The sequence below is a fragment of the Lutjanus erythropterus genome, chromosome 23, assembly GCF_056507025.1.
Source record: "Lutjanus erythropterus isolate fLutEry1 chromosome 23, fLutEry1.hap2, whole genome shotgun sequence".
NCBI lineage: Eukaryota > Metazoa > Chordata > Actinopteri > Lutjaniformes > Lutjanidae > Lutjanus > Lutjanus erythropterus.
In genome coordinates, this window is record NC_139339.1 from 21,657,601 (window position 1) to 21,684,492 (window position 26,892).

At 39.2% G+C, this 26,892-nt stretch overlaps 3 protein-coding genes, 1 long non-coding RNA gene and 1 pseudogene across 7 annotated transcripts; all 5 read left to right on the top strand.

Annotated features, from left to right (window-relative positions):
- Positions 1–1,890: 1,890 nt before the first annotated feature.
- LOC146306157 (uncharacterized) lies at positions 1,891–5,186 on the top strand (annotated as a pseudogene). The gene is made up of 6 exons (XR_014769070.1): positions 1,891–2,015; positions 2,172–2,510; positions 2,698–2,739; positions 2,893–2,994; positions 3,170–3,204; positions 4,871–5,186. The product of XR_014769070.1 is annotated as an uncharacterized LOC146306157 (transcript).
- Positions 5,187–10,684: 5,498 nt separating this feature from the next.
- LOC146306158 (uncharacterized) lies at positions 10,685–13,243 on the top strand. Of its 2 annotated transcripts, XM_084712219.1 has the most exons (6): positions 10,685–10,836; positions 10,999–11,337; positions 11,525–11,566; positions 11,724–11,834; positions 11,966–12,000; positions 13,003–13,243. In XM_084712219.1, the coding sequence occupies exons 1-6, from the start codon at positions 10,701–10,703 to the stop codon at positions 13,102–13,104; spliced, it is 765 nt and encodes a 254-aa protein (XP_084568345.1). In that variant the 5' UTR covers positions 10,685–10,700; the 3' UTR covers positions 13,105–13,243. The 2 variants fall into 2 exon arrangements, with proteins under 2 accessions (XP_084568345.1, XP_084568346.1); XM_084712220.1 differs by lacking the exon at positions 11,525–11,566.
- A 3,667-nt stretch (positions 13,244–16,910) lies between these two features.
- On the top strand, positions 16,911–18,863 carry LOC146306159 (uncharacterized). Its single transcript, XM_084713185.1, has 4 exons — positions 16,911–16,980; positions 17,135–17,473; positions 17,661–17,755; positions 18,655–18,863. The coding sequence occupies exons 1-4, from the start codon at positions 16,935–16,937 to the stop codon at positions 18,775–18,777; spliced, it is 603 nt and encodes a 200-aa protein (XP_084569311.1). The 5' UTR covers positions 16,911–16,934; the 3' UTR covers positions 18,778–18,863.
- Positions 18,864–20,893: 2,030 nt separating this feature from the next.
- LOC146306160 (uncharacterized) lies at positions 20,894–23,433 on the top strand. Of its 2 annotated transcripts, XM_084712217.1 has the most exons (6): positions 20,894–21,045; positions 21,202–21,531; positions 21,719–21,760; positions 21,914–22,024; positions 22,156–22,190; positions 23,193–23,433. In XM_084712217.1, the coding sequence occupies exons 1-6, from the start codon at positions 20,910–20,912 to the stop codon at positions 23,292–23,294; spliced, it is 756 nt and encodes a 251-aa protein (XP_084568343.1). In that variant the 5' UTR covers positions 20,894–20,909; the 3' UTR covers positions 23,295–23,433. The 2 variants fall into 2 exon arrangements, with proteins under 2 accessions (XP_084568343.1, XP_084568344.1); XM_084712218.1 differs by lacking the exon at positions 21,719–21,760.
- A 2,135-nt stretch (positions 23,434–25,568) lies between these two features.
- LOC146306161 (uncharacterized) lies at positions 25,569–26,688 on the top strand. The gene is made up of 3 exons (XR_014769072.1): positions 25,569–25,913; positions 26,089–26,123; positions 26,451–26,688. It is a non-coding gene; the product is annotated as an uncharacterized LOC146306161 (long non-coding RNA).
- Positions 26,689–26,892: the final 204 nt, after the last annotated feature.

Here is a 26,892-nt window from a genome sequence, read left to right on the forward strand (position 1 = left end):
GAACTAGCAGGAAGACACCATGCAGTCAGAGCGCAGCCTTTATCTAAGAGATAAATCCTGCAGATTGGCACAGAGGACGCCATGTCCAGGAGCTAAATAAGGGCGACTCTGAGGATGACGCGCTGACGAAGTTGAGAGGCTCATGGAGGGAGAGAACTGCAATTTGTTATGTTATGACAGTGCAGGAGGAATTTGGAAATCATGACTGTAGTTCTCTAAAGGGAGGACTGGACTCACTCTGATTGCACTTACCTATCAACATATCATTCCCTGTACGGCTGCCGACTCTTGCACATATCATGTTACTAGGTTTATTTATTATTATTATTATTAGTAGTAGTATTATTACTTGTATTGTGTGTTTTTATCGTAACTATGTGCCGAGAACTACCAAACGAAATTTCGTTATGTGTAAGCATAAGGACAATAAAGACACTTGAACTTCATCTGACGGACTTACAGGTCTGCTTGGGCTGCAACAGCCGAGAAGACGCATAGCAAATATTGGAATCCCTCCTGATGCCACAGATTCCACAGAACAAATGAATGGGCTGCTTGAACACATCTATGATACCTGTTTAGAAAGCTAGCACCTGAGCCCATCAACTTATCATTTGATGGCATTATACATGGTGTAGTGAAGAGAGAATGCTCAAATGTGAAGGCTGGTCGCGCAAGAGACGGGGCCGGAGCGAGGTGCGGACGGCCGAATAATAATTATCCTTCCTTAAGTATCTTGTGTGCTAGACTTTACTGAGAAGACTTAATAAATAATGTTCCTTCCATACAGATATAGAGGTCGCTGATTAGGCCAAATAGCATCAGTTCTGCCTCCTCTCTGGGTAGACTGACAGACACATGCGATATATGCAAGGCCAATAAATAATAATGCCCAATAGATCATCTATGATCAGCCGAGATCAGCAGTTTTGAACATAGCAGTAATACTTCCTTGTGGCCATGCTTAACGCACTCGGGGGATGCATGAAAAGGCTACCCGAGTTATTGTCTACCTTGGAGAACTGATCTCATGGGCTGAATATATTTGGTGCTTGAGTTGCATACGGCCTACCTAGGAGGGTCTGGACGGCTGAAGCCGGGGAACCTGAGAGGTTCTCGTAGCGGAGGGTGACTGCAGCATGGGGCCTGGGAGCAGAGAGACGCTGAGGAGCGGATGGTTGAGGCGGTCTCCGGCGCTTGGAGGCGTGCGTCGATGGCATGAGTCGAGTCGGTAGACTGCAGGGAGGAGGGCAAGGAGTTGTCCACGGTGCCTGGGATAGAGGAGAGGAGGGAGCGGAGATCAAGGTGCAGTGGAGGCCTCCTCTCATCGCTGAGGAAGCCTGGTTTCCTGGTTCTTAGCGGCCGTGAGCACACGGTGGGGGCTGACTAACGTTGAATCTTGCCCTGGGAGCAAACTCTGAAGAACACAGCACTTGTTCGGACAACTCACGATTTGGGAGAGTGCATGCCCGCTGCAGAAGAAATGCTGGTTCACGAATATGGGATAAGAGAGGGAGGAAGTCGGGGCTGGAGCCCTTGAGGGAATTGAGGTTGTGGTAGGAATCACTTGAGGCGCACCAGGGTGCAAATGGTGAGTAAAACATGAGCCAGTCGCACGACTGACTGAATGACAACGGATGGAGCAAAGACAGAGGCAATTTAAAGTGTGGCAGCAGCAAATTGATTGGCTAATTTATCTACAATGAGCCACATGATGACGTCTTTCACTGTACAGATCATCTAATGTTTGAATATTGACTTCTGTTGTAAGAGTATTGTCAAATAACACAGAGAGAGAGAGACTGAGTTAACATCCTGCATCAACACTTTTTTTTCCTCAAACCATTTATGTGGCCAGTTTGATCATCAAGAGAGGCGAATGAGGAACAGCCCACCTCTTTACGTTGAACGCAGCCTCACTGGAGCTCAGTTCAGTTGTGGACGTTGCAGAGCTACAGACACACGCAGCATGAAGAACTTTACCTTGATAACAGCTTTAAGTCTCTGCAGCTTCAGTGAGTACTGACACTGAATTCATCTCAACTACATTTAGAACTTTGGTGACTCCAAACCACCACAACTGAAACTATTCACTTATTTTAAACTTATTGTTCATGTTTCTTTTGTTGAGTTATGAGTAAATCTTTTATTTTCTCTGCTGTGTGTTTCAGGCTGGATCTCTGTGTCACTTTCTGAGTTTCAGACTGTGGAGCTCCAACCTGGACAAAATGTCACTCTGCTGTGTAACAAGACTGGCAACTATGAGTCTGTGACAGTCTGGTTCAGACTGGTTGACAAAACCAACACAAGTCGTATCTCTCGTATGGAGCGTGATGGTCGTGTTACCTACTCTGAGGGATTTCAAAATGGAAAGTTTGAAATGAGCTCCAACATCTCCACTGTCTCTCTGAAAATCAAACAAGTGGATTTATCTGACTCTGGACTGTATTTCTGTAAATCTAACGCAGCTGGAGGTCCAGTTCACAGGGTGATTTATTTAAAAGTTGAAGGTAAGATCATTCTAAACTCTTGTCTATCTTTTCTTATGTATTCTGCATTTATGTTTACACTGAATTTTCATATTTCTCTGAGAACAACACAGACAACAAACCGTCTATAAACGTAGACCAAATGTGATTGTGATGCAAATCTGTTGAAATAAAATCAGGACTAATTTTATCTCAATGTCTTTAAAAGGCAGTGATGAGCCACATGATGACGTGGACAACAAGAGTACAAGTAAGATTCTCATCAAGATTTCTTTCATTGTGCAGATGATCAAATGTTTGAATGTGAAACTGTTACACTAAATTCAGTTTGGTCCATTTTAATTTTATCCAGGTCTCAAGTTTCTATAAAAAAATTAAATCTAATTTAATGGTCTTTATTTAGATGGGTCTGACAGAATAACAAATCTGATGAGTGTGATCCTGGGCGTTCTGTCTGGAACGCTCATGATTGGTCTGGTTGTTAAAGTCTGGAAACTTCTGTCAGGTACTTCAGGAGTACTTCGTCTCATTTTTGGTTGATGGTTTATATACATTCTGCATAAATGTGTCAGTATGATGGTGGAAAATAGCTTTTAGCCAAAATTTAATGACAGCTAAGTTTAGAGAAAGTGATTGCCAGTAATGAGTGTCTAATGAAACATATTGTCTCTGTCATTCAGCTGCCAGTGAAGAAAAGAATCCACGTCAGACTGAGGTGAATCAAGTTTTATTATTTAATGTTACATGTTTTAACATTATCTCTCTTGTTTTTCTTTCACCTTGGTATGATTAGCGACATGTCTACCTAATTCTACAAAACATACAAAGAAAATAGATTCATATTTTATCATTTTTCACTGATGACTTTCAGTTTTACCTCATTCAGTTTACATAGTTTGTATAATTTGGTATATATGTAAACATATTTTGCACATTAAAGGCCTTTGTCTTAACTGTCAATACTGTATCTGTATCTGTATCTTTACACCTCTGACCAGTGGCAGTAAAAAGTAAAAAGTACTTTAATAAGTATGAAAGAGATCTGATAACACAAACCTTAAGACAAATACTGTAGTTAAGCTTCGAATTACATCCATATCATATTACTCCACAGTTCTACTCAACTTTTTGCTCCACTATATTTGCCTGACAGGTCGAGTTGCTAGTTACTGACAGGAAGCATTTTACTGCTCAAGATGCTTTGAATTGAATTGAATTTTTGAATTGATATGAAAATAATAATTAGTTGTAACCCTATTAGCTCCTTTACAGCCTGGCGGAAGCAATATATGACTTATTTTATTTCTTCATCTAAAGAATGAATTTAAATTAATAATTAATTAAATTAATGCAGTTACAATTTCAAACACTTTCAAGTGCTTTATGTAAAATCCAAGCCCTTTTAAAACCTTGAAAACACCACATTAAAATTCAAGTGATTTCAAAACTTTACTTCAAGGTTAACTGTAACATTTCTGAGGATCTACTGGCAAAATGGAATATAATATTCATATAAACATTTTTATTAATGTTTAATCAGTTGAAAATAAGACAGAGTCGTGTTTATCTACATAGACCGCAGGTCGTCTTCCACGGAGGCCGCCATGTTGCACCATCATGTTCCTACAGTAGCCCAGAACAGACAAACTGAACACTGGCTTTGCATACAGTCTTTAGTGTTTTTCACAGGTTTCACAGACAACGTAATTTCTCCTACACACTTGGCAGATGAGTTTGTTGCAGTCTGTTATATTATTGCTTGATATCACTGAATACTCCACACATGGAAACAACTTATGCAGAAAAAACACACAACAAGCTCTTGATGCTGAACCACTAAAGTTTGTAACTGTAGATAACATGTAGAAAATAGGAAGTTTGTCACTCACAAAGGATGAGAATGTTAAACTTCTGATACAGACACATTTAGAAAAGCTGCTGTGATGAAACATGCAACATTTATTCATTAGATCATTTCAAATTCCACTTGTGTTTCTGTGTTTTCTACCTGGACCTGTTTGTTTCCCAAAATATTTGATGTGCAACTAATCATAAAGAACTTTAAACATGTCAATTATTATCTGTTTCTGTAGTTTAAACACATGTTCAAAGAGCACATAAGAACTCTTTAAAGTATTACATTTCATTTTTATCATCCAGATTAACCAAGATTATGTCAATCTTATTTTATATAAGAGGATTAGTAGTGACTGTCATAGTCTTTTATGTATCTGATGTACATTCAGTAACTTCCTCAAAATTTTCTTCATGAAAATATGTTGTTAAAATGTGAAAAACATCATTATAACAAACTTTTAAGGTCATAAAGTGATACTGATCCGCTCGACTTCATAACTTGGTGAGATATTATTTTTTTCCAGAATCAGGGCTCTGATGAGCTGAACTACGCAGCAAGTGAATTTCTGTCAAAAAGGCAGAAGAAGAGAAGTGGAGCCCAGTGTTGTGTATGCAGCGACTAGATAGGTTCAGACTGATGCTTTATTATATTAATCTGCTGCTGTGCTTTTGTGTGTGATGACAGAATGACTTTCCATCCTTTTGCCCAAAAAAGAAAAAAAAAAAAGCACAATCTTCTTTTACATGCTGAGTTTTGAATTGTATCCCTTTTTTCAAAGATGTAATTAGATTACATCAATGCAGAAAGTAGATATTTTACTATAAAGGCTGACTTAATAAGCTGTGTGTCTATATTGTTGTGTGGAATAAAACTACAAAGATACAGCAGCCATCCAGTTTTATGATCTGGTTGTGTGTTTGTGTTTTTGAAGTGAACATGTTCGTGTGGTTAGAAAATAGTATCTGCATCAGCCGAGAGGGAAGTTTTGACCACAGAAAGACATCAGCTTTATTTTCTCAAGCTGTTTTTTTCCACTGTAGCCACAAACACCACCATTTACATCTTTAGTTTAGATCACACATTAGATGGGGATGTGTTGCTGATACACTTGTGCAGCGCTTGAAGACAGACGTGTGAGGTATCCTAAAAAAAACAAAACAATCTGGCGACAAAGTGGGCCTCCATCAGAGATTACACCTCCTCACACAGACTTATAGACACTCATACATCTTTTGTAGATAGATGAAGTTTACCTTTTTTAAGGTCATGATGAAGCATCATTGCTCTTGGGGAACTTGTTGTGTGCAGCTCTGATGTCTCACTGAGTGCTGTTTGTCACCACTCTGCAAAGTGCAACAACGGACATGTGGGTGTCATTTTATTTTCTTTATCACAAACATGAAACACTGTGATAGATTGTGTTTTCATTCAGACACTAAGCAGACTGCAATGATCAAATAAGGTCCTTAGATTTTGTCTTCAGTGTCTTCAGAGCTGACGCACATTAAAATGGACAAACAGAATCTAGCTGGGATCATTAAAGACTTTAATAATCTGCACAGTGAAGGAAAGTCTTTGGGACATTCTGACTTTCAGACCTTCATCAATGTTAAGATGTGATCTGTCCTTACTGCCCAAAACATTTGACTGAATATGGATACTACATCATTTTGAAAGATTTTTAAACAGCCACATGATACAATCATGCATTGTCCATTAAATACAGTGAGAAACAAACATGTCTGAACAGGCCCGAGTCATGTGATAAAAACATGCAGGCTGAGCAACTGTCACACTGCTTCAGCTTTCTTTTCACCGGTTTGAAAGACTCTGATGCACCATGTGGAAGTAAACTGCTGCTGTGAGTCTGAAGTGTGAAGAGGGCCGTTTTAGAAATACTGAGGTCACGAGTCGTGTCCTTGTGCCTGTGCTTTCAACACTCAATACTCAAGCTGATCCAAAGAATTAGATAAGAATAAGTTAAAAACATGGCATGACAGTGAAAAATGAGTGTATAAACTGTAGTAGAGCAGTGGTGGCCGGTCTGAGAGGAATGAGGGAAAAAAATACAAAGGTGCATCGTGGAGCAGCAGCTAATCATTTGTGCATTTAAGGTGAAACATTTCCAATTCCTAATTTAGGTCTAACTTTTTTTTATTGTACAACAGCTACTACAACTCTGTCATAAAAACACACAGGGAACTGTTGAACTATTTCACAGCACATGGAGGCCCAGTAATTTTCTCATCTTTCAGGCACAGCAATGTGTGTCTTCTTCACTGGAGGTATGAGAGTTTTATTGCACAAAAGAATTTGAAGAAGTCAGAAACGTGTGTGAAGAGTGTAATAATGATTATGAAAGTTTTTACACAAATACATGTATAGAACGGCTTCCTCATTGTGTTTTGTACCCAGTCTTGTCAATGCAGCTTCCTGCATGTTACTTCAGAAATGTCACTTACTCATTACTCTTTTTTACTCTTTTCTACACACCTGAGGGTAAGAAAGTCTAAGATGTGATGAGCAAAAGTTGATGATTTAATATTCCAAAACTCTGACCGAACCAAATCTAACTGACTTCAATTGTTCATTTAGTTTTTCTTGTAAAGCTCATCAAAAGAAAAAACTTCATAAATATACTTTGGCTTTTATTGAACATTTTGCATTTTTGAATAATATATATATATTCTTTTTTTTTTTTTTTTTTTTTTTTTTTCATTATCTGCCAATAATTTATTGGACCTGTTATTTGCAGTGTTGTGCATCTATGTTCATAGTGTTCTATCAAATAGTTGTGTGAAGAATGAAGAAAGAGAGGTGGGGAGAAGTTCTGTGTCGAACAATCTCATCTCCCAAATGTAGGACCATGTTGCACCATCATGTTCCTACAGTAGCCCAGAACAGACAAACTAAACACTGGCTCTGTATACAGTCTTTAGTGTTTTTCACAAGTTTCACAGACACCATAGTTTCTCCTACACATTGATGTGGCAGACGAGTTTGTTGCAATCTGTTATTTTATTGCTTGATATCACTGAATACTCCACACTGGTCCTTTAATTCAGCTGTCATGGAAACAACTTATGCAGAAAAAACACACAACAAGCTCTTGATGCTGAACCACTAAAGTTTGTAACTGTAGATAACATGTAGAAAATAGGAAGTTTGTCACTCAGAAAGGGTGAGAATGTTAAACTTCTGAAACAGACACATTTAGAAAAGCTGCTGTGATGAAACATCAACAACTCTCTCTCTCACTCTGTGTCTTGCTAGTTTGATCTGACTTTGACTGTCCAGACAGACCACAGATAGATGGAGGTGTGCAGCAGTGGAGGAGTGAGTGTGGTACAGATCAGCTGTTTGACAGGAAGAGGCAGCACAGTGTGATCTGAACACAACTGAGGAGAAAACTATGAGGCCTGTTAGATCAAAACTCTGTGAAGAGAAAGTCTGAAATCAAACAGTGAAAACTGTTTTTGTCAAACATCACTGTGGAGACTGGAGATTTTAACTGATGTCAATGTGCTACATGCTTGAATAAAAATACAATATATTTATAAAACAGTTTGGTTGTTGTATGTATGAATATAAACATGTGACACACACATGTCCATCGTTACATTTTGCTCTGTGGTGACAAACAGCTCTGTGTGTATCAGATATATATCTGTATCTGTATCTTTACACCTCTGACAGACTCACACTCATCCATCCAGCTTGTTAAAAAAAAGTCTGAAGCAGCGTGACACTTTTAAAACCTCATATGAAGCCATCCACTCTACATGTTGTCTTATAATGAGGGTTAGATGGACGTCAGCAGCAGTGGAGGAGTGACTGAGTTTCATATCACTTGTTTAACAGGAAGAGGCTGCACAGAGTGATCTGAACACAGCTGAGGTGAAAATCATTGAGGCCTGTTAGATCAAAGGGTCATTTTGATAAAACATAAAGTCCATCTGTGTGAATATTTCTGTGACTGATAATGAAACATGTCTGTGTGTAAATATGTGAATCAAATCCACAATGCATTTTAAGTTATTAGAAGTATCATCAATGCTAAAAATATTTGACACCCACTGTGCTCACAAACAGCACTGTCTGTATCAGTGAGCTTTCTGTATCTGTGTGATTAATGAGGTCTGAACCAGAAAAGGTTCAGCCTGCAGTTCTCTGCATCATAACCACACACAAAAATGCTTTATAGCACTTAATAGCAAATGTTATTCATGTTGGATGTCTAAGATGAAATCAGTGAGTGAGTGTTATCATTCACCAGCCAGAAAGTCTGGGTGAATGTTGAGGTGACAGCTCTATCCAGAGTCAAAGGACCTGTCTTTGAGTCAGGAGACAGGGAAGCTAACTGCACCACCAGAGCAACACTGAAAGCTGGTATCAAGGAAGCAGAGAGGAGGTATGAACAGTGACTGGAGAGAAACCTCAACACCATCAACACCAAAGACATGTGGGAGGCCTTAAAAAATCTCACAGGCTACGAAAACAGTTTCCACTTTACCAGATGTTACTCAATGTCAGTGTAGCAGCATAGACTTGTCTATTCTCTATGTAATTTGCCACTGCTTGTAATGAGCACCGCTGGTGGCTATCGATGAAGTGGGCCAGTACAAAAGTGGCAGTCTTCCCACCAGTTCTTTCTTTGCGCCAACATCATCGCCGGCGCATCACTTCCAGGTCAGAGGTTGTTTGGCCCAACAGGTATGGCTGCACGCTGCTTCACCACGCTGGTTGTAGTGTTTTATTTGTGTTCTTAAGGCATTATTGTTGTGTTGTAGGGCGACTGCTTGTGTGTGACTCTGTGCCCTCTGTATGTGCTACTACATTTGTTTGGCTGTGTCCGTTGCTGTTAACAGGGTATGTATGTGTATCATAGCGTGCACCGCATCATTTTTAGTGTATGTAGCAATGCTAATAGTATTTTTCTTGGTTAGGTGTTACTGTAACCAGCATATTGGGGCCACTGCTGTTTTGTCTTTGCCGCTGCTTTGCGTCACACTGCGGTCTTCAAGACGTTTCACAGCTATGCTTCCACAAAATAGACGCTTTGCTGCTCTGTCTCCACGTCCTGTGTATGACGAATGTTTGGCCAGGGCACAATTTTTAACCGGGCTTTGGTCCCTTTTACATAGACTGAATGAGTGTGTGAAAGTGTGGGTTACATTCTGTTATTTTTGGGTTATCTGTCTGAATTTATTTGTATATTTCTGTTTGGGATGACCCCGATTTTGTCTGCTTGTATAATTCATTTGTTAATTTGGTTAATTTGAGAGATTTTCTATAGGTAATTCAGTAATTCAGTAATTGTTTGGGTTCGGTTTTCTTTTCTTTAGCTTTGTTTTTTTTTTGTTTTTTTTTTTTGGTTTACATGTGTTAAAGTTGTTCTAATTGGGCAGTTATTGGCTGTATGAGTATTTTGTGAAGTTTAATTTTGTGACCTGCCCATTAATTTTAATTTTTGTTAGATTCTGATTCATTGGTTTTCTGTTGTTTTGTTTTGTTGCAACCCCGCTAATTTGTTTTATTTTCCCCCCTTTCCAGTTGCCGGTGCTGGTGATTTGGTGGTGGCATCCTCCTGTCCTGTCTGCATTGTCCCTGAGTGTGTGTGTGTGCCTGGTGATTTAAGTTGATTAACCTTTTTTCTGGTGGATCCCCCCCGCCCTAGTTTTCACCTATCCACTAGGTCTCAGCTCTGATTAGGTTTTCCCCTATCCCCCTTTCTGTGTGAATATTTAATTAGTGTTTTTTTTTTGTTTTGTTTTTTTTAAAGAAAGAATGATTTTTTAATTTTTTTAAAAAAAGTGTATTTTAAAACCAGGTCTCATGCCTTTTGCTTAAATGAACCTCTGTGCCTTGTGTTGCAGAAGTAATTCTCTGGGTGAAACTACCAGGGTGGCATTGTTGAGCCCACCACCCCTACTTTTTTTTTTTTTTTTTTACAATATTCGCTTTACATTCTTTCACAAAGACAACATTACTGCTATATATCTACTGAGAATCAGTGATATTGGGGAGGTGAGGTGTCTGTTGAGGAGACCAAAGCATGTTGAAAGGGTCAGTTGTCTTCTAACAGCACAGGAAACAAAATGTCTATTTAAACACTGACAAAATGTCATTATGATGCAAAAGACTGATATTTTCATTTTCTTTAAAAGGGAACAATGAGCCACATGATGACGTCTTTCACTGTACAGATCATCTAATGTTTGAATATTGACTTCTGTTGTAAGAGTATTGTCAAATAACACAGAGAGAGAGAGACTGAGTTAACATTCTGCATCAACACATTTTTTTTTTCCTCAAACCATTTATGTGGCCAGTTTGATCAACAAGAGAGGCGAATGAGGAACAGCCCACCTCTTTACGTTGAACGCAGCCTCACTGGAGCTCAGTTCAGTTGTGGACGTTGCAGAGCTACAGACACACGCAGCATGAAGAACTTTACCTTGATAACAGCTTTAAGTCTCTGCAGCTTCAGTGAGTACTGACACTGAATTCATCTCAACTACATTTAGAACTTTGGTGACTCCAAACCACCAGAACTGAAACTATTCACTTATTTTAAACTCATTGTTCATGTTTCTGTTGTTGAGTTATGACTAAATCTTTTTTTTATTTTTTCTCTGCTGTGTGTTTCAGGCTGGATCTCTGTGTCACTTTCTGAGTCTCAGACTGTGGAGGTCCAACCTGGACAAAACATCACTCTGCAGTGTGACAAGACTGGCAACTATGAGTCTGTGACAGTCTGGTTCAGACTGGTTGACAAAACCAACACAAGACGTATCTCTCTTATGGACCGTAATGGTCTTGTTACCTACTCTGAGGGATTTCAAAATGAAAAGTTTGAAATGAGCTCCAACATCTCCACTGTCTCTCTGAAAATCAAACAAGTGGATTTATCTGACTCTGGACTTTATTTCTGTGAATCTAATGCAGCTGGAGGTCCAGTTCACAGGGTGATTCATTTAAAAGTTGAAGGTAGGATCATTCTAAACTCTTGTCTATCTTTTCTTATGTATTCTGCATTTATGTTTACACTGAATTTTCATGTTTCTCTGAGAACAACACAGACAACAAACCGTCTATAAACGTAGACCAAATGTGATTGTGATGCAAATCTGTTGAAATAAAATCAGGACTAATTTTATCTCAGTGTCTTTAAAAGGCAGTGATGAGCCACATGATGACGTGGACAACAAGAGTACAAGTAAGATTCTCATCAAGATTTCTTTCATTGTGCAGATGATCAAATGTTTGAATGTGAAACTGTTACACTAAATTCAGTTTGGTCCGTTTTAATTTTAGCCAGGTCTCAAATCTCCAAAGATAAAACAGTAATAGTAATTTAATGATCTTTCTTCTAGAAGATTCTTACAGAATAACAAAGCTGATGAGTGTGATCCTGGGCGTTCTGACTGTTCTCCTTGTAATGGTCATCGTCGGTCTGGTTGTTAAAATCAGGAAACTTCAGACAGGTACTTTTTTAAAGTTTCTGTGTCTGTCTAATATTTGGTTTTGTGTCAAGTGTTAAAAGTTTTGTGACTATTTTGAAAAAACTAGTAAACAGATTAATGACCTGACCAGATATTTTGTTTCTGTCACTTAGTTGATAAAGAAGAACAGAATCCAGAGCGCAGTGAGGTGAGTCCAATTTTAACATTTATTTTTATATATTGTTTGATGGTGACCAACAAAAAACAACTGGGACTGTATGTATCAGTTAATATTGGTTTGTTCCTGAAATACTGCAGTCCATTCTCTTCTGCTTACTGCATAGAAATAACACAGCAACTCTGAAATTTCATTCAGCTAATACACCAGTGTCCAGTTCTGTGTGCACCCCGGGGCTGATTCAACTAATTAGACGGCTGGTTCCACAATTAATCGAGTCAACTGGCTAAAACCAACTACAGTCAACAGCAGACAGTGATTTGTTTACTTCAACAACAAGTAAATTAACTAAACACTCTCTGTCCATTAGATGACTCTGTAGGCTAAATTATCTTTGTGCTGTACTTTGACACCAAACTGGTGTTGTAACATGTAATAACATCTCTATGACAAGTTCAGAATGTACCACTTTGTTTGATGTCCAGGAAATTATTCATGACACTGCTGACAGTGTAATAAAACTTAATGACATTTTTATGACAAGTTCAGAATGTACCACTTTACTTGAGGGGAAGGAAAATATTTATGACACAGTTATCATGGTCTCATAACTGACAATGTCAAAACCAGCCACACATGACATTTTAACATAATGTCAACACATGAAGATAAACAGTTTAACATGGATAATGTCAAGTTGTTATAACAAAGACATCAGACTCTGAGTTAGAAATGACATTATGTGCCAAATTACACTTAATGACAACAGTCATAAACTTTAAATAAGACCATCTTATGTTCATCACAGTTGTCATGACATGGTTATGACAGTGTAATGACTGTCTTATGCACATTCCTTCAGATAAAGTGTATCAAGAACGTTTGTTAATCCTATGTTATTAGGAATGAATATTGACCTATTATCAATATTGATATTTCCCTCATAAATCCAGTATATGTCAGGTTATATTGTGTGAATTAATAAAATCATGTCCAGTCTCCACATTAAGACTGTAAATACTCTTTTCACAGAATGTGGGCTCTGATGACCTGAACTACGCTGCAGTGACATTTCAATCAAAAGCAAAAAGAAGAGAGCTGGAGCCAAACGTTGTTTATGCTGCCACCAGATAGACTCAGGAGGAGACTGGAACTGATGCTGGATCAGTTCAATATGCTTTGATGATTTTGTGTGACTTCTTGATGAGAGCAATAATCACTTTTGTCAAAACTTTTCATTTTGCAATAAAGATCTAAGCATCTTTCTGCTGCAGAGGTTCAACTGTCAGAATTTTATTTCTCTCAGTCAAAGTGTGATTAGAAAAAAAAACATGAATATGGAGCCTGTCAGGACAATGATGACTGTCCAGGTTGTCTTATAATGAGGGTTAGATGGACGTCAGCAGCAGTGGAGGAGTGACTGAGTTTCATATCACTTGTTTAACAGGAAGAGGCAGCACAGTGTGATCTGAACACAACTGAGGTGAAAATCATGAGGCCTGTTAGATCAAAACTCTGTGAAGATAAAGTCTGAAATGAAGCAGTGAAAACGTTTTTTGTCAAACATCACTGTGGAGACTGAATATTTTAACTGATGTCAATGTGCTACATGTCTGAAAAAAATACAATATATTTATAAAACGGTTGTTGTATGTATGAATATAAACATGTGACACACACGCCCATCGTTGCACTTTGCTCTGTGGTGACAAACAGCTCTGTGTGTATCAGATATATATCTGTATCTGTATCTTTACACCTCTGACAGACTCACACTCATCCATCCAGCTTGTGAAAAGATGTCTGAAGCAGCGTGACACTTTTATAAACTCAGAACAACAGCAGAACTACAGCAGGTGCAGCTCTCATCCATCTCCACTGTGTTTGTACTCAGTCTTCTTAATGCAGCTGTCTGCATGTTACTTTTATAGTTAGGACTCAGCTCAGGTCCATTTAAGAGACAGTTCAGATTTTTTGAAGGGGCATTGTATGAGCTACTTATCCATAGTCAGTGTATTACCTACAGTAGATGGTGGTCAGCATGCTGCCAGTTTGAAGAAGCAGCAGGAGGATCAGGGTAGGAAGCTAAGCAATGTCCTGCTGTGGAAAGAGTCAACAGCTAGATGTGTTTTTTCTGCCTGAAAAAGGCCCATCTGTCTGCAGCAGTGGAGGATCACATCACTGGTTTTAACAGGTATGCTTATGTATGCTTTAAATGCCATTCCCGTAATGATTTTTAACAATATACTTGCTTGTCTTAATGAATTCAAATGCAATTTTAATGATTTCTAAGATCTGTAAAGCACCTTTAATTGCCTCGAGACTGGATGGTGCTATATAAATAAAGCTGCCTGTGCCTTGCTTCATGATCTCTTGAAGAGGAGCGCACTATTGATGATGCTGACATGATTGATGCATAACACTGAATGTGTTGCACTTCCTGCAAGCCCCAAAACCTGGCATGACACTGAATAAATATATCTCTTATAGTGCAGGGAGCAATCGAAACTGGCAGAGGAGGGAGGCCGGTGGCAGCAACCACTGCCTTGAAGAAAACACCCCCGAAACTACAGATAGACCCGCATCCGTGAACCCCCACCCCCCCCCAAAAAAAAACTAAGAATCAGAGGACTGCGCCAGCTCGCATAGAGGAAGCGCCATCCAGTGAACTAGCAGGAAGACACCATGCAGTCGGAGCACAGTCTTCATCTAAGAGATAAATCCTGCAGATTGGCACAGAGGACACCATGTCCAGGAGCTAAATAGGGACGACTCTGAGGATGACGCGCTGACGAAGTTGAGAGGCTCATGGAGGGAGAGAACTGCAATTTTGTTATGTTATGACAGTGCAGGAGGAATTTGGAAATCATGACTGTAGTTCTCTAAAGGGAGGACTGGACTCACTCTGATTGCACTTACCTATCAACATATCATTCCCTGTACGGCTGCCGACTCTTGCACATATCATGTTACTAGGTTTATTTATTATTATTATTATTATTATTATTCTTATTATTATTATTATTATTATTATTACTTGTATTGTGTGTTTTTATCGTAACTATGTGCCGAGAACTACCAAACGAAATTTCGTTATGTGTAAGCATAAGGACAATAAAGACACTTGAACTTCATCTCACAGAGTTACAGGTCTGCTTGGGCTGCAACAGCCGAGAAGACGCATAAGCAAATATTGGAATCCCTCCTGATGCCACAGATTCCACAGAACGAATGAATGGGCTGCTTGAACACATCTATGATACCTGCTTAGAAAGCTAGCACCTGAGCCCATCAACTTATCATTTGATGGCATTATACATGGTGTAGTGAAGAGAGAATGCTCAAATGTGAAGGCTGGTCGCGCAAGAGACGGGGCCGGAGCGAGGCGCGGACGGCCGAGTAATAATTATCCTTCCTTAAGTATCTTGTGTGCTAGACTTTACTGAGAAGACTTAATAAATAATGTTCCTTCCATACAGATATAGAGGTCGCTGATTAGGCCAAATAGCATCAGTTCTGCCTCCTCTCTGGGTAGACTGACAGACACATGCGATATATGCAAGGCCAATAAATAATAATGCCCAATACATCATCTATGATCAGCCGGGATCAGCAGTTTTGAACACAGCAGTAATGCTTCCTTGTGGCCATGCTTAACGCACTCGGGGTGACTACCTTGGAGAACTGATCTCACATGCTGGATATATTTGCTGCTTGAGTTGCATGCGGCCTACCTAGGAGGGTCTGGACGGCTGAAGAACCTGAGAGGTTCCCGTAGCGGAGGGTGACTGCAGCATGGGGCCTGGCAGCAGAGAGACGCTGAGGAGCGGATGGTTAAGGTCTGGTCTCCGGCGCTTGGAGGCGTGCGTCGATGGCATGAGTCGAGTCGGTAGACTGCAGGGAGGAGGGCAAGGAGTTGTCCACGGTGCCTGGGATAGAGGAGAGGAGGGAGCGGAGATCAAGGTGCAGTGGAGGCCTCCTCTCATCGCTGAGGAAGCCTGGTTTCCTGGTTCTTAGCGGCCGTGAGCAGCACGGCGGGGGCCGACTGATGTTGAATCTTGCCCTGGGAGCGAACTCTGATAAACACAGCACTTGTTCGGCCAACTCACGATTTGGGAGAGTGCATGCCCGCTGCAGAAGAAACGCTGGTTCACGAATATGAGATAAGAGAGGGAGGAAGTCGGGGCTGGAGCCCTTGAGGGAATTGAGGTTGTGGTAGGAATCACTTGAGGCGCACCAGGGTGCAAATGGTGAGTAAAACATGAGCCAGTCGCACGACTGACTGAATGACAACTGATGGAGCAAAGACAGAGGCGATTTAAAGTTTGGCAGCAGCAAATTGACTGGCTACCGCGACCGTGGCAAAATCTGATTGGATAGTAAAGACGAAGGTGAACGCCCACAACAGCTGATTAGAAGGAATGGGAAGAGAGAGATGGAGTAAAGGAAATTATGAATGAAGACGGCGTAATAGAAGGTCTTCCTGATTGAACTTACGCTGAGATTCATTTCTGCTATATATCTACTGAGAATCAGGCATATTGGGGAGGTGAGGTGTCTGTTGAGGAGACCAAAGCATGTTGAAAGGGTCAGTTGTCTTCTAACAGCACAGGAAACAAAATGTCTATTTAAACACTGACAAAATGTCATTATGATGCAAAAGACTGATATTTTCATTTTCTTTAAAAGGGAACAATGAGCCACATGATGACGTCTTTCACTGTACAGATCATCTAATGTTTGAATATTGACTTCTGTTGTAAGAGTATTGTCAAATAACACAGAGAGAGAGAGACGGAGTTAACATTCTGCATCAACACTTTTTTTTTTCCTCAAACCATTTATGTGGCCAGTTTGATCAACAAGAGAAGCGAATGAGGAACAGCCCACCTCTTTACGTTGAACGCAGCCTCACTGGAGCTCAGTTCAGTTGTGGACGTTGCAGAGCTACAGACACACACAGCATGAAGAACTTTACCTTGATAACAGCTTTAAGTCTCTGCAGCTTCAGTGAGTACTGACACTGAATTCATCTCAACTACATTTAGAACTTTGGTGACTCCAAACCACCACAACTGAAACTATTCACTTATTTTAAACTTATTGTTCATGTTTCTTTTGTTCAGTAACTAAGTCTTTTTTTTTTCTCTGCTGTGTGTTTCAGGCTGGATCTCTGTGTCACTTTCTGAGTTTCAGACTGTGGAGCTCCAACCTGGACAAAACGTCACTCTGCTGTGTAACAAGATGATCGACTATGAGACTGTGACATTCTGGTTCAGACTGGTTGACAAAACCAACACAAGTCGTATCTCTCGTATGGACCGTAATGGTCATGTTACCTACTCCGAGGGATTTCAAAATGGAAAGTTTGAAATGAGCTCCAACATCTCCACTGTCTCTCTGAAAATCAAACAAGTGGATTTATCTGACTCTGGACTGTATTTCTGCGGATTTTACATAGGTGGAGGTCCAGTTCACAGGGTGATTCATTTAAAAGTTGAAGGTAAGATCATTCTAAAGTCTTGTCTATCTTTTCTTATGTATTCTGCATTTATGTTTACACTGAATTTTCATATTTCTCTGAGAACAACACAGACAACAAACCGCCTATAAACGTAGACCAAATGTGATTGTGATGCAAATCTGTTGAAATAAAATCAGGACTAATTTTATCTCAATGTCTTTAAAAGGCAGTGATGAGCCACATGATGACGTGGACAACAAGAGTACAAGTAAGATTCTCATCAAGATTTCTTTCATTGTGCAGATGATCAATTATTTCAATGTGAAACTGTTACACTAAATTCAGTTTTGTCCATTTTAATTTAATCCAGGTCTCAAGTTTCTATAAAAGAATTAAATCTAATTTAATGGTCTTTATTTAGGTGGGTCTGACAGAATAACAAAGCTGATGAGTGTGATCCTGGGTGTTCTCTCTGGAACGCTCACGATTGGTCTGGTTGTTACAGTCTGGAAACTTCAGTCAGGTACTTCAGGAGTACTTCGTCTCATTTTTGGTTGATGGTTTATATACATTCTGCATAAATGTGTCAGTATGATGGTGGAAAATAGCTTTTAGCCAAAATTTAATGACAGCTAAGTTTAGAGAAAGTGATTGCCAGTAATGAGTGTCTAATGAAACATATTGTCTCTGTCATTCAGCTGCCAGTGAAGAAAAGAATCCACGTCAGACTGAGGTGAATCAAGTTTTATTATTTAATGTTACATGTTTTAACATTATCTCTCTTGTTTTTCTTTCACCTTGGCATGATTAGCGACCTGTCTACCTAATTCTACAAAACATACAAAGAAAACAGATTCATATTTTATCATTTTTCACTGATGACTGTCAGTTTTACCTCATTCAGTTTACATAGTTTGTATAATTTGGTATATATGTAAACATATTTTGCACATTAAAGTCCTTTGTCTTAAGTGTCAATACACCAAACTTGTTAATACACATTACATAGAAAACTAGTGTCCTTTGTCTGATGTCTAGTTCAAAAGTTATAATTTTCAGTTTTTCTTAGAAATCAAAGATGGCCACCAAACAGACGCCTGGAACAATGTGATGACTTGGGAATGTCATAATTTGTTTACCAGATGTCTTGAGGATTGCAAAAAAGCGAATGACCTTCCTGCTCGACTAATGTGACGTGTGTAACTGTGTGCTCTTTACAGAATCTGGACTGTGATGAGCTGAAGGATGCAGACCTGAGTTTGTTTCCAGCAACAATAAGAAGCAGGAGGCCTGAATCAGAGAGAGAAGTGGAGACTCGTGTTCTTTATACTGCCAGCAGATAGACTCAGAGTGGTTCAGAGAGGAACTGATGCTTCATCATATTCATCTGCTGCTGTGTCCTTTTGTGTTTGGCTGGGAGGAGTTAACATTTTCTTATTGAAAGAAGTGTCAGTCACATGACTAAATGTGTGAGCTTTGTTTTATTTGTACTCTCATGTCTCTCTCTCACTCTGTGTCTTGCTAGTTTGATCTGACTTTGACTGTCCAGACAGACCACAGATAGATGGAGGTGTGCAGCAGTGGAGGAGTGAGTGTGGTACAGATCAGCTGTTTGACAGGAAGAGGCAGCACAGTGTGATCTGAACACAACTGAGGAGAAAACTATGAGGCCTGTTAGATCAAAACTCTGTGAAGAGAAAGTCTGAAATCAAGCAGTGAAAACTGTTTTTGTCAAACATCACTGTGGAGACTGGAGATTTTAACTGATGTCAATGTGCTACATGCCTGAATAAAAAATACAATATATTTATAAAACAGTTTGGTTGTTGTATGTATGAATATAAACATGTGACACACACGTCCATCGTTGCATTTTGCTCTGTGGTGACAAACAGCTCTGTGTGTATCAGATATATATCTGTATCTGTATCTTTACACCTCTGACAGACTCACACTCATCCATCCAGCTTGTAAAAAAAAGTCTGAAGCAGCGTGACACTTTTAAAACCTCATATGAAGCCATCCACTCTACATGTTGTCTTATAATGAGGGTTAGATGGACGTCAGCAGCAGTGGAGGAGTGACTGAGTTTCATATCACTTGTTTAACAGGAAGAGGCTGCACAGAGTGATCTGAACACAGCTGAGGTGAAAATCATTGAGGCCTGTTAGATCAAAGGGTCATTTTGATAAAACATAAAGTCCATCTGTGTGAATATTTCTGTGACTGATAATGAAACATGTCTGTGTGTAAATATGTGAATCAAATCCACAATGCATTTTAAGTTATTAGAAGTATTGTCAGTGCTAAAAATATTTGACACCCACTGTGCTAACAAACAGCACTGTCTGTATCAGTGACCTTTCTGTATCTGTGTGATAAATGAGGTCTGAACCAGAAAAGGTTCGGCCTGCAGTTCTCTGCATCATAACCACACAAAAATGCTTTATAGCACTTAATAGCAAATGTTATTCATGTTGGATGTCTAAGATGAAATCAGTGAGTGAGTGTTATCATTCACCAGCCAGAAAGTCTGGGTGAATGTTGAGGTGACAGCTCTATCCAGAGTCAAAGGACCTGTCTTTGAGTCAGGTGACAGGGAAGCTAACTGCACCACCAGAGCAACACTGAAACCTGGTATCAAGGAAGCAAAGAGGAGGTATGAACAGTGACTGGAGAGAAACCTCAACACCATCAACACCAAAGACATGTGGGAGGCCTTAAAAAATCTCACAGGCTACGAAAACAGTTTCCACTTTACCAGATGTTACTCAATGTCAACAAATCAAGAACCTGATCGCTGATTTTCAAATGAGCCACACACCCCTGTCTACATCAGTGGAGCTGACGTGGAACAGGTGAGTAGTTTGAAGTTCCTGTGAAAGAACACAGAGAACGTATCATAGACATCACACATCTCCACATGGACAAAGAAGACTCAGAAACAACTGTGTTTCTTCAGGAAACTCAAGAAGGCAAAATTCCTGTGCCAAGCAAGTTTACAGAGGAGAAATAGAAAGCATCCCGACTGGAAACATCACAGACTGACATGAGATGTGCACGGCTCAGGACAGGAAAACTACACCGCCTCATTAAAACCACCAACAACATTACTGCTATATATCTACTGAGAATCAGTGATATTGGGGAGGTGAGGTGTCTGTTGAGGAGACCAAAGCATGTTGAAAGGGTCAGTTGTCTTCTAACAGCACAGGAAACAAAATGTCTATTTAAACACTGACAAAATGTCATCATGATGCAAAAGACTGATGTTTTCATTTTCTTTAAAAGGGAACAATGAGCCACATGATGACGTCTTTCACTGTACAGATCATCTAATGTTTGAATATTGACTTCTGTTGTAAGAGTATTGTCAAATAACACACAGAGAGAGAGACTGAGTTAACATTCTGCATCAACACTTTTTTTTTCCTCAAACCATTTATGTGGCCAGTTTGATCAACAAGATAGGCGAATGAGGAACAGCCCACCTCTTTACGTTGAACGCAGCCTCACTGGAGCTCAGTTCAGTTGTGGACGTTGCAGAGCTACAGACACACGCAGCATGAAGAACTTTACCTTGATAACAGCTTTAAGTCTCTGCAGCTTCAGTGAGTACTGACACTGAATTCATCTCAACTACATTTAGAACTTTGGTGACTCCAAACCACCAGAACTGAAACTATTCACTTATTTTAAACTTATTGTTCATGTTTCTTTTGTTGAGTTATGACTAAATCTTTTATTTTCTCTGCTGTGTGTTTCAGGCTGGATCTCTGTGTCACTTTCTGAGTTTCAGACTGTGGAGGTCCAACCTGGACAAAACGTCACTCTGCTGTGTGACAAGATTGTCGACTATGACTCTGTGACAGTCTGGTTCAGACTGGTTGACAAAACCAACACAAGTCTTATCTCTCGTATGGAGCGTAATGGTTCCGTTACCTACTCCAGTGAATTTCAAAATGGAAAGTTTGAAATGAGCTCCACTGTCTCTCTGAAAATCAAACAAGTGGATTTATCTGACTCTGGACTGTATTTCTGTGGATTTAACATAAATGGAGGTCCAGTTCACAGGGTGATTCATTTAAAAGTTGAAGGTAAGATCATTCTAAACTCTTGTCTATCTTTTGTTATTTATTCTGCATTTATGTTTACACTGAATTTTCATATTTCTCTGAGAACAACACAGACAACAAACCGTCTATAAACGTAGACCAAATGTGATTGTGATGCAAATCTGTTGAAACAAAATCAGGACTAATTTTATCTCAATTTCTTTAAAAGGCAGTGATGAGCCACATGATGACGTGGACAACAAGAGTACAAGTAAAATTCTCATCAAGATTTCTTTCATTGTGCAGATGATCAAATATTTCAATGTGAAACTGTTACACTAAATTCAGTTTGGTCAGTTTTAATTTTATCCAGGTCTCAAGTTTCTATAAAAGAATTAAATCTAATTTAATGGTCTTTATTTAGATGGGTCTGACAGAATAACAAAGCTGATGAGTGTGATCCTGGGCGTTCTGACTGTTCTCCTTGTAATGGTTATCATCGGTCTGGTTGTTAAAATCAGGAAACTTCAGACAGGTACTTTTTTAAAGTTTCTATGTCTGTGTTACATTTGGTTTTGTGTCAAGTGTTAAAAGTTTTGTCACTATGTTGAAAAAAATACTAAACAGATTAATGACCTGACCAGATATTTTGTTTCTGTCACTTAGCTGATAAAGAAGAACAGAATCCAGAGCGCAGTGAGGTGAGTCCAATTTTAACATTTATTTTTATATATTGTTTGATGGTGACTGACAAAAAACAACTGGGACTGTATGTATCAGTTAATATTGGTTTGTTCCTGAAATACTGCAGTCCATTCTCTTCTGCTTACTGCATAGAAATAACACAGCAACTCTGAAATTTCATTCAGCTAATACACCAATGTCCAGTTCTGTGTGCACCCCGGGGCTGATTCAACTAATTAGACGGCTGGTTCCACAATTAATCGAGTCAACTAGCTAAAACCAGCTACAGTCAACAGCAGACAGTGATTTGTTTACTTCAACAACAAGTAAATTAACTAAACACTCTCTGTCCATTAGATGACTCTGTAGGATAAATTATCTTTGTGCTGTACTTTGTCACCAAACTGACGTTATAACATGTAATAACATCTCTATGACAAGTCCAAATGGTACCACTTTGTTTGATGTCCAGGAAATTATTCATGACACTGCTGACAGTGTAATAAAACTTAATGACATTTTTATGACAAGTTCAGAATGTACCACTTTACTTGACGGGAAGGAAAATATTTATGACACAGTTATCATGGTCTCATAACTGACAATGTCAAAACCAGCCACACATGACATTTTAACATAATGTCAACACATGAAGATAAACAGTTTAACATGGATAATGTCAAGTTGTTATAACAAAGACATCAGACTCTGGGTTAGAAATGACATTATGTGCCAAATGACACTTAATGACGACAGTCATTAACTTTAAATAAGACCATCTTATGTTCATCACAGTTGTAATGACATGGTTATGACAGTGTAATGACTGTCTTATGCACATTCCTTCAGATAAAGTGTATCAAGAACGTTTGTTAATCCTATGTTATTAGGAATGAATATTGACCAATTATCAATATTGATATTTCCCTCATAAATCCAGTATATGTCAGGTTATATTGTGTGAATTAATAAAATCATGTCCAGTCTCCACATTAAGACTGTAAATACTCTTTTCACAGAATGTGGGCTCTGATGACCTGAACTACGCTGCAGTGACATTTCAATCAAAAGCAAAAAGAAGAAAGTTGGAACCAAACGTTGTTTATGCTGCCACCAGATAGACTCAGGAGGAGACTGGAACTGATGCTGGATCAGTTCAATATGCTTTGATGCTTTTGTGTGACTTCTTGATGAGAGCAATAATCACTTTTGTCAAAACTTTTCATTTTGCAATAAAGATCTAAGCGTCTTTCTGCTGCAGAGGTTCAACTGTCAGAATTTTATTTCTCTCAGTCGAAGTGTGATTAGAAAAATAAACATGAATATGGAGCCTGTCAGGACAATGATGACTGTCTAGGTTGTCTTATAATGAGGGTTAGATGGACGTCAGCAGCAGTGGAGGAGTGACTGAGTTTCATATCACTTGTTTAACAGGAAGAGGCAGCACAGAGTGATCTGAACACAACTGAGGTGAAAATCATTGAGGCCTGTTAGATCAAAACTCTGTGAAGATAAAGTCTGAAATGAAGCAGTGAAAACTGTCTTGTACCTGAAGTCAATGTGCTACATGCCTGAATCTGAATAAAAAATACAATTTATTTATCAAACAGTTGGTGGTTGTATGTATGAATGTAAACATGTGACACACACGTCCATCGTTGCACTTTGCTCTGTGGTGACAAACAGCTCTGTGTGTATCAGATATATATCTGTATCTGTATCTTTACACCTCTGACAGACTCACACTCATCCATCCAGCTTGTGAAAAGATGTCTGAAGCAGTGTGACACTTTTAAAACCTCATATGAAGCCATCCACTCTACATGTTCCATGTTTAAGACAGATGACAGCAGAACTACAGGAGGTGCAGCTCACAGGCTACAAAAACAGTTTTCATGTTACCAGATGTTACTCAATATCAACAACACCAAGAACCTGATCTCTAATTTTCAGAAAAATGAGCCACACACCCCTGTCTACATCAGTGGAGCTGACGTGAAACAGGTGAGTAGTTTGAAGTTCCTGGGAAAGAACACAGAGAACGTATCGTAGACATCACACATCTCCACACGGACAAAGAAGACTCAGAAACAACTGTGTTTCTTCAGGAAACTCAAGAAGGCAAAATTCCTGTGCCAAGCAAGTTTTACAGAGGAGAAATAGAAAGCATCCCGACTGGAAACATCCCAGACTGACATGAGATGTGCACGGCTCAGGACAGGAAAACTACACCGCCTCATTAAAACCACCAACAACATTACTGCTATATATCTACTGAGAATCAGTGATATTGGGGAGGTGAGGTGTCTGTTGGGGAGACCAAAGCATGTTGAAAGGGTCAGTTGTCTTCTAACAGCACAGGAAACAAAATGTCTATTTAAACACTGACAAAATGTCATTATGATGCAAAAGACTGATATTTTCATTTTCTTTAAAAGGGAACAATGAGCCACATGATGACGTCTTTCACTGTACAGATCATCTAATGTTTGAATATTGACTTCTGTTGTAAGAGTATTGTCAAATAACAGAGAGAGAGAGAGACTGAGTTAATATTCTGCATCAACACTTTTTTTTTTTTCCTCAAACCATTTATGTGGCCAGTTTGATCAACAAGAGAGGCGAATGAGGAACAGCCCACCTCTTTACGTTGAACGCAGCCTCACTGGAGCTCAGTTCAGTTGTGGACGTTGCAGAGCTACAGACACACACAGCATGAAGAACTTTACCTTGATAACAGCTTTAAGTCTCTGCAGCTTCAGTGAGTACTGACACTGAATTCATCTCAACTACATTTAGAACTTTGGTGACTCCAAACCACCAGAACTGAAACTATTCACTTATTTTAAACTTATTGTTCATGTTTCTGTTGTTGAGTTAAGACTAAATCTTTTATTTTCTCTGCTGTGTGTTTCAGGCTGGATCTCTGTGTCACTTTCTGAGTCTCAGACTGTGGAGGTCCAACCTGGACAAAACGTCACTCTGCTGTGTGACAAGATTGTCAGCTTTGATACTGTGACATTCTGGTTCAGACTGGTTGACAAAACCAACACAAGCCATATCTGTCTTATGGACCGTAATGGTCATGTTACCTACTCCAAGGGATTTCAAAATGGAAAGTTTGAAATGAGCTCCAACATCTCCACTGTCTCTCTGAAAATCAAACAAGTGGATTTATCTGACTCTGGACTGTATTTCTGCGGATTTTACGAAAGTGGAGGTCCAACTTTCAGAGTGATTTATTTAAAAGTTGAAGGTAAGATCATTCTAAACTCTTGTCTATCTTTTCTTATGTATTCTGCATTTATGTTTACACTGAATTTTCATATTTCTCTGAGAACAACACAGACAACAAACCGTCTATAAACGTAGACCAAATGTGATTGTGATGCAAATCTGTTGAAATAAAATCAGGACTAATTTTATCTCAATGTCTTTAAAAGGCAGTGATGAGCCACATGATGACGTGGACAACAAGAGTACAAGTAAGATTCTCATCAAGATTTCTTTCATTGTGCAGATGATCAAATGTTTGAATGTGAAACTGTTACACTAAATTCAGTTTGGTCCATTTTAATTTTATCCAGGTCTCAAGTTTCTATAAAAGAATTAAATCTAATTTAATGGTCTTTATTTAGATGGGTCTGACAGAATAACAAAGCTGATGAGTGTGATCCTGGGCGTTCTCTCTGGAACGCTCACGATTGGTCTGGTTGTTACAGTCTGGAAACTTCAGTCAGGTACTTCATGAGTACTTTGTCTCATTTTTGGTTGATGGTTTATATACATTCTGCATAAATGTGTCAGTATGATGGTGGAAAATAGCTTTTAGCCAAAATTTAATGACAGCTAAGTTTAGAGAAAGTGATTGCCAGTAATGAGTGTCTAATGAAACATATTGTCTCTGTCATTCAGCTGCCAGTGAAGAAAAGAATCCACGTCAGACTGAGGTGAATCAAGTTTTATTATTTAATGTTACATGTTTTAACATTATCGCTCTTGTTTTTGAGAGATTGTCTTTGTCTTAAGTGTCAATATACCAAACTTGTTAATATACATTACATAGAAAACTAGTGTCCTTTGTCTGATGTCTAGTTCAAAAGTTATAATTTTCAGTTTTTCTTAGAAATCAAAGATGGCCACCAAACAGACCCCTGGAACAATGTGATGACTTGGGAACGTCATAATTTGTTTACCAGATGTCTTGAGGATTACAAAAAAGCGAATGACCTTCCTGCTCGACTAATGTGACGTGTGTAACTGTGTGCTCTTTACAGAATCTGGACTGTGATGAGCTGAAGGATGCAGACCTGAGTTTGTTTCCAGCAACAATAAGAAGCAGGAGGCCTGAATCAGAGAGAGAAGTGGAGACTCGTGTTCTTTATACTGCCAGCAGATAGACTCAGAGTGGTTCAGAGAGGAACTGATGCTTCATCATATTCATCTGCTGCTGTGTCCTTTTGTGTTTGGCTGGGAGGAGTTAACATTTTCTTATTGAAAAAAGTGTCAGTCACATGACTAAACGTGTGAGCTTTGTTTTATTTGTACTCTCATGTCTCTCTCTCACTCTGTGTCTTGCTAGTTTGATCTGACTTTGACTGTCCAGACAGACCACAGATAGATGGAGGTGTGCAGCAGTGGAGGAGTGAGTGTGGTACAGATCAGCTGTTTGACAGGAAGAGGCAGCACAGTGTGATCTGAACACAACTGAGGAGAAAA